Source organism: Salmo salar, chromosome 02, assembly GCF_965601325.2.
Source record: "Salmo salar chromosome 02, fSalSal1, whole genome shotgun sequence".
NCBI lineage: Eukaryota > Metazoa > Chordata > Actinopteri > Salmoniformes > Salmonidae > Salmo > Salmo salar.
Window position 1 is genome coordinate 33,881,481 of NC_138292.1, and position 16,635 is coordinate 33,898,115.

At 41.3% G+C, this 16,635-nt stretch overlaps 1 protein-coding gene across 1 annotated transcript; it reads right to left on the reverse strand.

The window, feature by feature from the left end:
• Positions 1 to 6,756: 6,756 nt before the first annotated feature.
• LOC106579678 (purine nucleoside phosphorylase-like) lies at positions 6,757 to 15,625 on the reverse strand. Its single transcript, XM_082969200.1, has 5 exons — positions 15,542 to 15,625; positions 9,925 to 10,085; positions 8,268 to 8,446; positions 7,111 to 7,130; positions 6,757 to 6,903 (listed from the first exon to the last, which is right to left on the reverse strand). Exons 1-5 carry the CDS (start codon positions 15,623 to 15,625, stop codon positions 6,757 to 6,759), a joined length of 591 nt encoding a protein of 196 aa, XP_082825326.1.
• Between the last annotated feature and the right edge of the window lie 1,010 nt (positions 15,626 to 16,635).

Genomic DNA, 16,635 nt, shown 5'->3' on the forward strand with positions numbered 1-16,635 from the left:
AACACGTGTGTGAGACCAATACAGTTGGATTTGATTTGAATACATTCCTCTGTATAATAACAAATACATCATTCTGTATCAATGTACGTATTTGTAGAGGAAAGCTTTACTTCTAATTACTCTGAAAAATTACTTCACTTGAAATATGCGCCTGTTAACGAATACTTCATTGACTTGATTGGGATGTGTTATAGGGCTGTTTTACAAAAACTATAACTGTCTTTTTATGCTGAGCTCAGAGAACTTTACACAATCTTGAGGCTCATTCATAGACAGCTTCTTTACGCCCCAGTACATATCCCAGTCCGCAGTTTATGCAGACAATAAAACACCTGTACTTGTGCCTGCCAACCCATTTTGCAGCAGCTGGGGAGTTTGCCAGACTAATCTGTAATTCAACAGTTTTCTAGTTATTATTCAACTCAGAGAGAGACCTAATCTAATGTCTGGATGGAGTGGAGTGCACTGGCTGCCCAGAAATCCTGACTAGCTGTCCACTTTGAGAATGTTATTTTATTTTACGCACGGTATAAATCCTCAAGATGCAAAATGCAGAGACTGCGCTGTAAAGTCGAGGCCGCTGAACAGCATTCAGGGCTGCCTGTGACATTTAATTTCTGTTGGCTCCTCCAGACAATTTGGCACAGACCCCAACCAGAGTAACCAATCCCTCTAGGGGTAATGAAGAAGTGTTGGCAACAGCACATTAGAGTCTTAGGGTTCGATTCAATCCATATCGCAGAAGATCTGCATTGTAACGTGGTTGACATTTAAAGGTCATTTCCGTTTCAGCCTACATATGCTGCGTTTACCATAAATGCTGTCTCCGCAAAAACACGGTAACATGATATTGTCACGTCCTGACCAGTATAAGGGGTTATTTGTTTGTTGTAGTTTGGTCAGGACGTGGCAGGGGTGTGTTTGTTTAGAGTGTTTCGGGGTTTGTTGGGCTATGTTCTGTTTTAAGAGGGGTGTTTGTTTAGAGTGTTTCGGGGTTTGTTGGGTTATGTTCTTGTTAGTCTATTTCTATGTTAGTTCTAGTATGTCTATTTCTATGTGGTGTTTGTTGGGTTGACCTTCAATTGGAAGCAGCTGCTCCTAGTTGCTTCTAATTGAAGGTCCTATTTAAGAGGGGTGTTTTTCTATGGGATTTTGTGGGTAGTTGTTCCCTGTATAGCTGTAAGCCTTACAGGACTGTTTATCGGTGTTGTTTTTGTATATTTGTTTTGGTTTTCCTTCTTTCTGCCTATTAAAAAGAAGATGAGTATACACACTCCCGCTGCGTTTTGGTCCAATCCTTACGACAACCGTGACAGATATTTTGTTTGGGAGTATTGTGCTCCACTCAGCTGAGGAGCTGTTTACTCCGCTCATACAGGAGTAGTAAAGTCCTAGCTCCCAAATTTAGTTAAAAAAATATATATATATTTTGAATTAAAATGGAGATTTTTCAGCACTCCTAGTTCCCACGGCTATGGTAACATTGCCTTTAAATGTCAATCGAGTTACAAGGCAGATCTTCCACACTACGGATTGAACCAAGCCCTTATTCATCCCTCCATGCACCATCCAGCATTTTTCTATCTCTTAGAGTAAGAGAGGCTTTTTGCTTGACTAAGATTGACTAGCATCAGGACGCCCTTGGCCTTGGGGGGTTAAAGGTCATTCAATGGATGGTTTAACCTCGGCCCATAGATTGGGTCATCTGACAGCTCAGAGGAGGTGCGTGAGCCACAGGGAGCTTTGACAAAGTGGCAGCATTTTCCTGCGGAGTCGCACTGGTGAGATGCATCTTCTCTTTTGCATAAATCTGGTTGGCCCATGCTGTGGCGTCACTTGCTGTATGACACTCAGAGGAAAACTGTGGAGGTTACAGCATCTGACACACTTGTTAATATGGCATCATCATGTAAGTGTTACTTAAGGGAGGGCGCAAACTTCTATTGACAAGATAGGTGACTGGCCATGCTAGCAATGGGAATCGTTGTCAGCCATATTGCTTTCCATTTAATGAATCATGACTTCTGCATAATCTTTATAGACCATTATAATATATACAGTATATTATATTACAGTATATGCAATTTAGCAGATGCTTTTATCCAAAGCAACTTAGTCATGCGTGCATACGTTTCACATGTGGGTGGTCCTGGGAATCAATCCCACTACCCTGGTGTTACAAGAGCCCTGCTCTACTAACTCAGCTACAAAGGGCCATTGAATGAAATGCAGGGATTTAATCTGATCGTGGGTTATAGGCATTGTGGCTTTTAAAGGCAATTTTCCCACATTTGCAGGGAACCCATTCACGGTAAACACTGCATATGTCGGTTCAATCGGAAATTGCCTTCTATAACTCGCAATTGTATTGAATCCCTGCCTAAATGGGATGGCTATTGGTTTAAGTTGGCTTTTTAGGCTCTGCCTTCTCTGGAACAAATTAGGAAGAGCCTATTTGATTAATTTTATTGATCTGAATGTATTTTGTTGATGTCTGTAAACAGAAAGTCCCCATTGTGTATTTTTATTTAACTAGGCAAGTCAGTTAAGAAGAAATTCTTATTTACAATGATGGCCTACCCCAGCCAAACCCTAACCTGGACGAAACTGGGCCAATTGTGCGGCGCCCTATGGGACTCCCAATCACGGCCGGTTGTGATACAGCCTGGAATCAATTCAGGGTCTGTAGTGACTCCTCTAGCACTGAGATGGCGTGCCTTAGACCGCTGCACCACTCAGGAGCCCCTGTATGATTATGTCTCCTTGTGGAGTCTCCTTTTAACGTTGAACTGGATCATTTCACAACCAATTTGAAATGAGGTTGAACCGAGTGCACACCAAAATAATAACCAGCTTGTGATTAGTCAATGTAATGTATTCTCGGTGAATTTGTTGATGTTTTTTTCCCCCCTGTTCAGAGAAATGAGTTGTTGAAGTTGTTAGGATATGTCCCATCCTACATACTGATATTACCAGGTTTAGACCACTAGATAGTACTGTTCCTGCTGTTAGGAACAGCACCATCCTACTATTAAGAACAGCACCCCCCTAAACAACAACAATACCCTGTAAGCGGTTTATGGACAAGGAATGACAGCAACCCATTCTTTGGTTTTGTTTACCTGGCCACTTTCAAATTTGTAACTTTTTAGCATTTGTGTCACAAATCCAATGCATGTCAATGGTACCTATATTAAAATTGTTGCGCTTCATATCCAAATCATCTATAAGTAACATCATTGCGTTACACAATCCGTTTCAAGATACCTTGTCCATAGACTGCTTACAGGGTCAGGAAACCAATGTCATTTTGTAATTTGGGTGAACTATTCCTTTAACATGAAATTGGGGAGGGGGGGTTCTTAAAAAGAAAATGACCTGGAACAGCACCAGGTCGGAACCAGGTAACATCTGAATGTAGTATGGGATAAACCTAACAACTCCTATGAATCATTTCTCTGAACAGGGGGAGAAAAACATCATCACATTCACTGAGAATTCATTACCAAGGTAGAACAAACAATACTCTGAGCTTCAGCTCCCTACTAGTTCTCAGACATAGAGAACTGATACCATATACCTGTTTTGGGGGTGGGATTGGTGTGTCCGTGGGTGGCTTTTGAACATTTCTTTGGATTCCACATGTCAAACTCATTGTTAGAAAAAGTTTGGTCAAATATAATATTATATAATATAATATTCAATAAATATTGGACCTATCAATTAAGATGCAAAATTTGTGTGCAATCAATTAGCTTAATTTCTCAGAGATCAAATTATATTTCAACAAAATAATGATGAAGGAATGCTAATCTTACCTGTTTCTAACAACAGAAACCATTTCAGAACAATCTGAGAATCCTCTTTTTTTGCCCTTTATGAGGTGGATTGACCCTTTAGATACTGGGACGCTACACAGATGTAACCGTTGAAGCCTCCCAAGTTGCACAGTGGTCTAACGCTTCAATCACACCGACAGCATCATTGCATTTTGGTGCACCAGAATTACATTGATATCCAATGAAACACAGTGCTTTCGGTGTGGTGCATACGTTGGATTTATCCGAGTTAAGCGAGCGTTGTGTCAAGTATGGGGTCGTGTTTCGGAGGATGCAGGGCTTTCGACCTTCACCTCTCCCGAGTCCGACTCATTTGTGGCATTACCTTATCATAATAAAACCAAACATTCCATACTAGCCAAAAGAGGACAGGCCTTCCCTTTGAGCCTGGTTCATATCTAGCCAAAAGAGGACAGGCCTTCCCTTTGAGCCTGGTTCATATCTAGCCAAAAGAGGACAGGCCTTCCCTTTGAGCCTGGTTCATATCTAGGTTGCTTCATTCTATTGAGTTTTTTCTAAACAACATGCTACTGCTTTTCTAGGCCATTAATGATTTACAAAATACATTTGATTGATTGACTGATTGACATTCTAAAGGACTGCATGTGGTAGCATGTCCTGTTGAATATTTTGAAGAAATACTCCTTACATTTTTGTACATTACCAAACTCATTAAGCATCAATACAGGTCAAGGTAGGGCAATCAACACAGAGAAAGTAGTAAAACATCCAAACATCACCTCTCTCTCTCTGATAAATTGCCACATTAGCCTGTTAATAAATTCACTTGCCCTTTGGGTTTTAAGGTAATAGTTCTGGTGTAATTACAATAATTTGCTAATTATTCATGTTGCCGAATTGAATGGGGTATTTTGTAATAGTGGAGAACTTTTGTATTCCTTGGTAATGACTGGAAGGCCAGGAGGAACCTGACCCTGTTTATTCTCATGAGAAGATGACAATCGAAAGGGAAGATTTAGATTGAGAGCCTTCTCCCCCCGGGCCTTGTTTTGGCCTGCCAGGTTAGCATGAGTGATTTCTGTGGGGAGTTTATAACAGAGTTTCTAAATGAACAGGGTGTGAAAAGCCACTGATGTATCTTAATCATATCTTAAGGATGACGGGAGATTCATATTATGATTAGTTTACTAATAGTGTATTAGCTATTTTATAGTACACTCAGCTAAGCAGGTCCCAGGACTAAATAGTCAACCATACCGTTCCAATATTGTACAGTATTGCTCTGCATACAACTTTAAATACTCCGAAATAAGGTGGAGATAGGTGTTTTAGTTTCCTCTCACAACAATGATTAGATCAATCAGATGTGTTAGTTCAGCCGTATTGTTCAGGATCAGTATACACAAAGCCGCCTGGCCATATAATCTTGTTTATTGTGATCAAAAAGGCTGAACTGATCCTAGATCACAATCCTACTCTGACACTTTGTGGATACGGGCCCTGGACTGACTGTAACACCAGAATCAGCAACCCTGGTCTTGTCTATTGTATACAATGAGAGATGATTGTCTCTTCAAGTTGAGCACTGTCTCAAGGGAGGGCTACTTTTCTTCTACTGTCTCCTCTATTACTAACCAATGTACAAGGTCAGAACTCCTGAATATCCAATGGGATTATATCCACGTTTACTTTGAGCCTGACCCTGAGTAGATTGGTTTAACCTTGGTTTACCCCATTTTTACACACATGTGCACTACCTTTTAGTTATTTAGCAGACACTCTTATTCAGAACAATTTACAGGCGCAATTAGGATTAATTGCCTTGATCAAGGGCACGTCGGCAGATTTTTCACTTTGTCGGCTCGGGTACTCGAACCAGCGGCCTTTCAGTTTCTGGCCCAATGCTCTTATCCCCTAGTCTACCTGCCACCCCACTATTCACACGCATGCACTGACGAACTCACACAGACACAAATAAACACACTAAAAGTCTATGATCTATATCTACTGTATGTTTATTTATATATGTATCTATATATTTACAATGGGAAAACCTTGAACACAGTGTTTTCCAAGCTTATCGCTACAGTGCAGAAGGTACCACTGTGCCATATTGGCAGAGGAGCCCTGTGAAAGATGGCAGTGTTTTCTTATAGATGAATGCACTTCGATTTACTGTAAGACAAGGCAGTGAACAGAGCGTTTGCTTTGGCAAGATACCAAGTTTTTCTGTACATTTTTTCTGTTGCTGTGTAAATTCTTACAACAAACATATTATTTCTACATGAGCTCTCACTGTTTTTGCAGTCATACTAACTCGTAACACTGTAATTGTTAAGCATGAAAGTCATTTTTCATCAACTATGAAAAACAAAAAGCAAGCACTGTATCATTATATTAATCTAGGACGTGTTTTTTTTTTTTCGGTCACTAGCTCTGAATAGCAGGAGGAATTAGAAAAGAACCATCATCTGTGTATTAGTTCAGTTGCATATCTTTCTGCCCACTATTTGTCAGTAAATGATATTTTCTGATTGGAGGCTTTTCACATGTATTTTTTGGGAGAAAAACATTTTTTGGAATGAATGTATAATCTCTCTCTCTCTGAATATCCTTAGGTAAGGAAAGGGGGATACCTAGGTTGGGTTAAATGCGGAAGACATTCAGGCGTTCAGTTGTACAACTGGTAGTGGCAGCCCTTCAGCTGATGTTAAATAGAAGCATTACATATTCTCATGTCAGTGCCCTATCATTAAATAAGCATTTACATTTAACAGACTGGTTCTTGTGTAAAAAAAAACTACTTTAGGACATTTTATTAAACTAGAAAATTGACTAAATTCTTTCATCATGGGTGGTTGATTTTTGTAAAGATTCACAGTGAATGATATGTGCATGTGTGCACATGTCTGTGTACATTTCTGTGTGTGTACATTTCTCCATCCCCCCTCCTCCTTCAGTTGACGTTGATGCCCTCGTCCAGCTGGTGGGAGCGGGCGATAAGTGTGTTAAGCATCATCTGCAGATGCTCCGCCCTCATCTTGCTGATCTCCAGGACCTCCTCATGGTTCACCTTCTCCTCACGGCTGTAGTCCAGGGAGACCTTCAGAATGATAAGAATACATCAAGATGCTCCGGTACCATACTCAATAACTAGTCAACAGATGACAGACTAGATACGCTGAGCTGTTCACAGTGTGTGCAGATAAGGTACATAAAACGATATACAGCAATAAGAGAAGTCAATCAATACCTTGTTGGTGATGAGTGAGAGACCAAGACCCTCAGGCCACAGTGCTTGGCCACTTACCTCTGGGACCGTACTCATGCCTATGGGGTAGAGGAAAGGGGGTGGGGAGTGCAGACGGGGACACGAGTGGAGGTTGGCAGAGAGAGAGAAAGAAATATCCAATGGGGTTGTGGGTGGCACTGGGTCATGGTTGTGTGTATGGAGAGGTGGTTATACTATTCTGCATCATTAATACCCCCACCCCCCACCCCCCGTGTACTGCCCCCTGAGCTTTGGTCCCGTTCCCAATGTTAGTATTTAATGGGAACATGGGCCAGATCTCACACATCATTAAAACCATGATAAAAAACATGGATACAATTTACACAGGCACATACTGTACGAATACAACGACGAAACATGTTTTACAGGCATAACCAAAAAGCATATGAATTCAAAATACTTATTAAACCAACAGACTCACTAACTCAAACAGAGCCTCCACTAAGCTGAAACTCAAGCAAGGTAAAGAAAAAACACCACATAAAAAATGATGGATTGGCAGACCTGTATTGGACTAAGAACACACTCACAGGAGTAATAACTCAATATGTCACCAAAACAAGGAACCAAAATGGCTCTTCTTTGTCATCGCTTGGCTACAACAACAAGCTCTTAAGGTAACAAGTCGGCAAAATACATGTTCTTAGGGGGAGTGGATAATGAAAGAGGTCATGTGTTAGTTCTGCCCACTGTACATTGTTACGGACATTTGTTTGTGTTTTATTTTGATCCTGGATCAAATCATCAGACCAATTAGTGTCACAGCATGTAGCAGCCTGTTGGTCTGTTGACCTAATCGCTAAGTTAATTAGCATGAGTCGGCTCTGTTAGCAGAGCTAGCGCCATCATTTATTAACGAGCTCAGCAGGTTTGGTTTTTTTTACGAGGGAGGTCCAATTAGAGCAGTGTTAATGAACTAGAAAGGAGAAAAGGAGAGTGAGCCAGCCTGGTCTGTGTTTATATCGTTGTTAAACCATGTTGTGGGCTGGTGGTCAATTGGCTCTGACAAAACATCCCCTTCCTGAGTAGATGCTTGATCTTTATCCAGCATTTTGAACCACAAGTTATATTAAATATCTAGCTGTTGTCCTTTTAAACTTTAATTGAACATTTCCTAACATTAATTGTAGTTTGTTGCTCAAGTCATAGCCAGTTTTGGTGATGAAAAAAATCACACCCCAGGACCTGCAACATGCGTGCCTCAGCGATGGTCTCGAAGTTGGGCCCGCCCACCATGCAGTACACCCCTTCCCGCACAAAGTTGGTATAGTCCAGCTCATGACTGATATCCAGAGCTAGCTTCCTCAGGTCCTTACTGTAGGCATCTGACATGCAGGGGAACCCGATCCCAAACCTGGAGCAGAGCACAGCTCAAACAATACTGGCTTATCGATGGGACATATGGAGTGAATACTATTGCAATACATCTCTCTTAATCTACCAATAATCTGCTACTATTAATAATATGAATAATACTGTAATATAATACAGTAATATGATAGTATACAGAGAATACAGGCAACTGCCAACATAAAGGCAACACCAACATAAAGTGTCTTAATAGGGCATTGGGCCACCACGAGCAAGAACAGCTTCAATACGCCTTGGTATAGATTCTACAAGTGTCTGGAACTTTATTGGAGGGATGTGGTACCATTCTTCCACGAGAAATTCCATAATTTGGTGTTTTGTTGATGGTGGTGGAAACCGCTGTCTCAGGCACCGCTCCAGAATCTCCCAGAAGTGTTTTATTGGGTTGAGATCTAGTGACTGAGAACGCCATGACATACGGTTTACATCGTTTTCATGCTAATCAAACTATCCAGTGACCGACCACTTGTGCCCTGTGGATGGGGGCCATGTCATCCTATTGGGACAGAGCCATGGTATCCAAAATAATAGCCTACACAGCATTTTTCTACATGACCCTAAGCATGATTGGATGTTAATTGCTTAATTAACTGAGAAACCACACCTGTGTGGAAGCACCTGCTTTCAATATACTTTGTATTCCTCATTTACTCAAGAGTTTCCATTATTTTGGCAGTTACCTGTAGCTCTCTGAGCACAATGCATGGAAATCACTTTACTAGTCAACATACAGTATATTTGTCATGAATCTACAACCTCCGAGCTGTAAAGGAAAAATATGTATTAAAGGTTCCATGTAATATGTGGGGGCAGTAGGTAGCCTAGTGGTTAGAGCGCTGGGCCAGTAACTGACAGTTTGCTAGATCAAATCCCCGAGCTGACAAGGTAAAAATCTGTTGTTCTGCCCCTGAACAAGGCAGTTATCCCACTGTTCCTTGGCCGTCATTGTAAATAAGAATTTGTTCTTAACTGACTTGCCTAGTTAAATATAAATGTGAGCAAATAGATTACTTGAAGACTATGTATTGCTTCCTCTTCCTGGGATTATTTCAGTTCTCTCACTGACTGCAACCCTCTCTCTTTCCATCTCTCCTCCCACCTTTGTGCTTCAGACTGTACTACATTTTTCACCCTCTCTCCTTGACTGTCCCTTCATCACTTCCACTCTCCCCCGCCCATTCCACTCACCCCTCTCTCCGTCCCTCTTCCCTGCCTCTCTCCATCTCTCTACCTGTATCGTCCATCATTGTAGCTGCACAGTGGGTGGTGTGCCCTCCCACAACCCTCTCCCTCTCTCCTTACCTCCCCTCTCTACCCCTATCTTTCTGTCTCCCTGTCTCTGGTTGTACCGTTCATCATTGTAGCTGCACAGTGGGTGGTGTGCCCTCCCACAACCCTCTCCCTCTCTCCTTACCTCCCCTCTCTACCCCTATCTTTCTGTCTCCCTGTCTCTGGTTGTACCGTTCATCATTGGGGCTGCACAGAGGGTGCTGGCCGGCGAAGCCTGGCAGGTTAATGTGGTCCTTAATGAGCATGATGTCGCCCACTTTGAAGTCCGGACACAGGCCCCCTGAGGCGTTAGTCACGCCCAACAGCTTGAAGATCCGCACTGGGAATGTGACCTGGGGGAGAAGAGGAGGGGGATGGAGAGTGAGAGGAGAGAAATATAGGTGGGGAGAGAGTCAGAGAGAGAACGCAAGAGAAAGATATGAGTATACAGGAGGGGAGGAGAAAGGAGTGGACGAGTTAACAGGAAGGGAGTTAGAGAGAAAGGGAGGGAGAGAAATAGAGAAGAGAGGAAAGGACGTGAGAGGTGAAGAGAATGCTACCAACACTTTATTGTATCATTAAGGGGAAGAGGAGAAATGAGACATGAAATGTTTGTATTGGACCATTCTTGGTCATCTCCAGTACCAGTAATACACAAGATGTGCATACAGTCTGCCACAAGCATGCAGCCACAACTTGGAACTCTGTCTCACACACACACTTCTCTTTGGGGGGGGTTTATGAATTCAGGATCTTGATATAGAAATGCCCAATAAGGTACAGATTTGGATCTTAATTTGATCACTCTGTTGCAGGAGAACTTTCCTGAAATGCAGGAAATGTAAAACTTGTAGTGTATTTGAGTGCGGCATATGTAAACATATGTTCATTTAAGTTTATTCACCAGAGTGCTGTCCTATTTTTGCTCTTTGCATTCATTATAATCCACATAAGAATTCACATTTCCTGTTGCTGCAGATCCTACATCTGTAAGTCAGAGCATTGACAGACACACACGGCAACACTAGTGCAATATCCATAAACAGGGTTTGCGTGTGTGATTGTGTGTGTGAGTGTGCAGTGACTCAGTGTCAGTTTGCAAGCTAGGAGTGTATACATGTTTATCTTAATTAAACATGCATGCCAATAACACTCAGCATGCTCCAATAACAGCTACTATACAATACAGAACTAGCGCCAAGGCTAACTCTAGCTGCATGCTAGCAGTTTGAATGAAAGGCACCACTCACAGAGGGAGAGGAGGTCAGGGAGGACTAACAAAGCAAGCCAGCTAATTAACCTTGCCATGCATTTCCTACCAACACACTGAGATGAGAGAGATAACAGCTCACACCCTGATTGCAAATCAGGGGGGAGGGAGGGAGAGAGCGCTTGTGGAAGTGTGAGTGCAATTCAACAAAACAAAACCATATTGCTTTTCTGCTATGTACCAGGCACTTGATGTCAAAACCCACGGATAAAAGTGTATCATAAAATAAAGTGTATGAAAAGGGAGATATAAAATTGGTAGCAAACTAGTAGCATCACCCCGCCTTCTAGATATTGACTGAGTTCTCGCTGCAACATGTCTGTGTTTGTTTTGTCTTTACGTAAAGTCTTGTGAGAGTGGTGCGATGTTGGTGTCGGAGGTGTCAGATACAATGACTCATGGATGTGTCCCTGGGCTGATGGAGTGTATGGACACCCTGGTGTCCCTGTCACACATACTGGACTGCTGTCCGATAATGTTGGGAAAGAAAGGGAGCAGAACAGGGAAGACATGGAGAGGTGTGTGGAGATGAGAGTAGAGAGTGTGCGATTGTGTGGTGGTGGTTGTGGTGGGGGGAAGAGAAATTAAGAGAGAGAGAGAGAAAAGAAGGGAGAGAATGAGAGGGCAGATGGCAGGCTGAAACCACAGCTGTATCGGTTGCATGTGCTCGGGTAAATTTAGCAGAAATCGATTTGTCGCCTTGTCTGGTGTACTGAGCCATAGGAAAGCGGTCCAACATCCAGTTTAATCACACCTGTTCTTCTCTAACACCTTACACATTTTGCTGCATGCTCAGTCAGCCCTCAAGATAGGAAACCTATCTACCATGAGTAGGGTTGCAAAGCTACCGGTAATTTACCAAAGTTACTGAAATGTTCTATAATTTTGTTAATAATTAACAGAAAATCTATAGCAATCTATTGTAACTTTGGTAATTTATACATGAATAACAAATAACAAAAAAATGTATTCATATATATTATTCTTTTATTATATCTGTGTCGATATTGTTCATGAGTGTCTAGTAGACAGACCATATGGTTCATGAGAAAATAGCTGAATTAATGAAAAAAGCATCTAATCAACAAGGGCATTATTTTCAATTAACTCTGCAACCCTTCCAAATATTTACTTTTTTCACGACTGCAGCCAGCTTGATTGCAAAACATTGACAAGTCTTATTGCAACTTACAGTAGTGAGTGGATACATTTTCATACTTTTTCGTACTGGTCCCCCATGGGAATAACCCATGCTCTACCAACTGAGCCACACGGGACACTAAATTCATGGTTTATAGGATAGTGTTTTACAGATTTGTCATTCAATTTTTTTACAATTGTAAAATCATACGTGATAAGGCCAGGGGCGAAAATCTGATATCAACTTTGGAGGGGACAATTACATTAAATTTTCTCAAGAGCAATTCCTGAGGGGGACACCAAAAGTAGTGCTGTAACACATAGCCTACATTGTAATATGGTAAATGTATATTGAGGAACCAAAGAAATAAGGTGTTTGCCGTACTCCTAACTACCGGTACCCAAAACTACACAACTAATCACAACAGCAATACCATTGCCTTTAACAAATCTTAGTTCAGTCACCAGTTTAAGTTGAGAGTGGGGGTATCCATGGCATTTTCCAATTATGTTCCTATTTTACAAGTCAAAAAAAATGGAGAACCTTTCATAATGTTGCCAAACAAAGACTCAACAAACTTACCTGAGACTCCCTGTCTCTGCCAGTCTGTCCCTGCATATCTGTCCCCAACTCTGCTGTCTGTGTGCCATCTGTTGCCTGCTCTGCCTAATGACATCATTGTGAAACATTTCCATTAGAATTTCATTTCTTTCTTATGAACATTTTATCAACTAGTCTTTGAGATATTAGGCTACTAGGGTTCTTACTTTGCGTTTTGGTGTACTGAAAAATACTCTGATGTCCGTCTTTTATTTTTCTGCCATTTTTCTACCTGGCTGGCTGGCTGGCTACACACACACACAGTGTGTAGGTTATTTACAGTAGGAGATGGGCTTCTATCATATCTTTTATCATTCTATTTGGGCTTCGATCTAAAAAGGTAGCTAGCAAATGTGAAACGGATTAAAATGACAAGAGTTGACAGCTGTATGAGTTCCCCATTTACACAACATATGCTGCAACCTTTTGTAATTTTAATAGTTTGTTTTATATTGGCTGGCTTCCAACAATAGCTGAATTTGCAAAGCTAGTGAGCACCAATTCCGTTTCAGTGGTGTTTGCTATAATCTTTGCTACCCGGGTTAAATAAAGGTGAAATAAAATAAATAAATAAAAGTTCCCTTGCGACAATTTAGCTTTTGCAACGAGACCATTAAATATATTTAAGACAATGGTAGAAGAGAGTGTAGTTCTGTTCAGTTTGGACTTCAGTTTATCGCTAACCTTATCACAGGGACTTTGAAGCACTAACTTACATCATCTGCATGCTGATCTTGGAATAAATTGATGATAGCAAAGATTCCATCCTTGACGAGGCCACATAAATGGAATAGGTACTAGCTAGCTTAATAGTTAATATTTGCGCGCTAGCTCTGCATATTCAGCTAGTGTGTGTGCGCGATTGACTGGATTAACCTCACTTCAGTTACGTTCATTGAGTGCCTTTCAGACAGTAGATACGACCCCTCTGTTACCTTGCCAACTAAGGAACTGGCAGTGGATCAAAACATTGTAAGGCAAAGGGTGGGGGGGTCTCAATCTTTTGAAACTTAAAAATGCGCTATTAAGTGTCTATAATCAGCACAGTTGCTTTCATTGCGTATTATTAATATTATTTAAATTACATAGTTATGTTTCAGTGATATATTGGGGGGGACAAATTATATTTTTCCAAGGATGGGGGGGTCGTGTCCCCCTCGTCCCCCCCAGGATTTCCGCCCCTGGATAAGGCCACACAGGGGCCAGATATTGTTACAGACACCTGTGATAATCTTAAGTACCCAAAAGTGCCACTAGATTTCTTGTGACAGATTACATAGAATCCTTAAAAGATACCAAAATTATGGTAGTTTAATGGTAAACTTCCAAAGTTTCCAATTATATACCGTCCCTTTGCAACCCTAACTGTGACAGTGCTCACCTATGGGCTGCGTCTCAACAGTGTAAAGTTATTTCCTCTCTTTTGGGTCCTCTCCTACATCTACTCTGATCTGAACAGAATTGACAGGTGAAAGCAATATTGTGGAGGTCAGAATTGAGAAACAGCCCATAGGTGGTAAGACATTGATCTAGAGGGCATCATTTGGTCTGTTGTTCTTTCTTTCTCCCTATAAACTGTCACCAAAGCCTCTTGCGGTATAAGATACTTCTGTATGTCCAATGGTGAGGCTGCAACCTAAGCCGTCCTCTGTGGTCACATTCAATTGCATTTATGCTGTCTTAACCAAAACAGTGGAAGGAAAGGACTCATTTAACTCTGGAGTGACATACATACGCAGTGTTACAACTGATTCACTGGTTGATTGGGGCTGTAAGTCGTGACCAAGCAAAAACCTACATATAGAAAGTTGCTACTTTTAAATACTTTTAAAAACAAATAAGACAAGCGTCACAACACAGGTGAACACCTGCTGGTACATACCTCTCATCCACTCAACATTTGGCCCAACATCCTTACAAGCTGTTTGAGAAAATGGCTTCATTCTTAAATGACATTTATTTGTACTAGTTTCTGAAAAATACTACATTTCATTGACATTTTGTTCAATTCACACCGAATGACCCAACAATGACCTCATTGCTGCCAGGGATATTTTTAAGAAACAGGGCCCAGATCAATGGCGACCCTGTCCTAAACTTTGTTAAAATATACAGCCTTCTGCAGAGTCAGCAGTTCCCAGGCTGGTTTCAGCTATCGTCTTCCTGCCTCCCACTTTCCTGATTGTGACAGAAAGTTAATTTGCCAAGGCCGGAGATTCCAGCCCCTCCTTCAGTTAACATGACCTTGTTGAGCCACAATGGAGAGTTTTTAGCATAGCGCTCCAAAAGAAAGGACCCATTTTGTTTCACTCTTTTCCATCTTTATGATGACTAATATAAGCAAAACGCACACACTGGTGATGAATATTTCAAAACATCCGGTGTCGCCGTAGCGGGAATGTGTAAGGGTTACAGATGAGCAGGGACTGGGTTGAATCCATGGAGGCTAGGGATATTGATGGTTAAAATAATCTGATGTTTCCCTGATCTCAAAGGAAAGGGTAGAGCAGCAAGGTAAAGAGTAGAAAGACTAGTAGTGTAAAGCAAATGTCTTAATGTTGGATGTTTAAAACGTAGCCTATATCAAATAATATAGATGGATAACATATGGGGCCTTTCGTAGCTTAGTTTGTAGCTCAGTTGATAGAGCGTGTATCTTGTAATATCAGGGTAGTGGGTTTGATTCCTGGGACCACCCATATATGTAAAATGTATGCCTCCAAGTCACTTTGAATACAAGTATCTGCTAAATGGCATATATTACCTGTTCATTGGTCAGATACTGTACATGGACTTACCTTACAGAGTGAATAGCCCTCGTAGAGATGGAATCTTCCTTCCATGAACACGCGGGACTTGCCTTTTAGAATACCAGACGACATCCTTCATGACCCGGGACTGCGAAGGACACAGAACACAAGCATATTCTGTCACGGGAGGTTAGTGATACAGCATGTCTCCTGTAGGGTTAGAAAATACAAAACTGTGAATTGATGTTTGTGTTGTTCATACTCCACGCATGAGAGAGTCCTATAGAAGTCAAATACTACTGCTGTATTGAAATACACTCTGCATGGACCACTGTTGTAATGATGGGGCGGTGAGTTGGAAGCTGGTGAAACATTTTAATAAAACAACATAACTAAGAACACGACACTAACATAAGGCAGTACGCCGATACACAAGAACAATAGCAACTGGTGAGTGAAAATGGGAGAGTGACATATAAAGGGGAGGAAATGATGAAGGTAATGGAGTCCAGGTGTGAATCATAATGATTCACAAGTGCGTGTAATGATGAGTGCCAGGTGTACGTAATGATGAATCCCAGGACCGGTGTTTAGTATTCTGGCGACGTCGTACAGGAGCAGGAGCAGACGTGACAGGTGTACATACATACAATGGGACTTACCCTCCATATGCTGTAGTAGATATTCAAAATACATGGTTATGGAATATGAATCAGATAAGTATGTTTGCATTTGAAAATAAATAATAGAACCGATCCCAAAGCCTATATTTAATCAATAAGGCCAGAGGAAGTGTGGTATATGACCAATATACCATGGCTAAGGGCTGTTCTAATGCACAACCCAACGCGGAGTGCCTGGAAACAGCCATTTGCCGTTGTATATTGGCCATATACCACACCCCCTCGTGCCTTATTGCTTAAAAATAACATGGCTTTCAGCCAATCAGCATTCATGGCTTGAACCACTCGGTTTATAATCTCACATAGATCACACAGACTATATAATGTCATTCGGGAAAGTATTCAGACCCCTTGAATTTTTCCACACTTTGTTACGTTACAGCCTTATTCTAAAATGTATTAAATTGTTTTCCCCCCCTCATCAATCAACACACAATACCCCATAATAACAAATCAAAA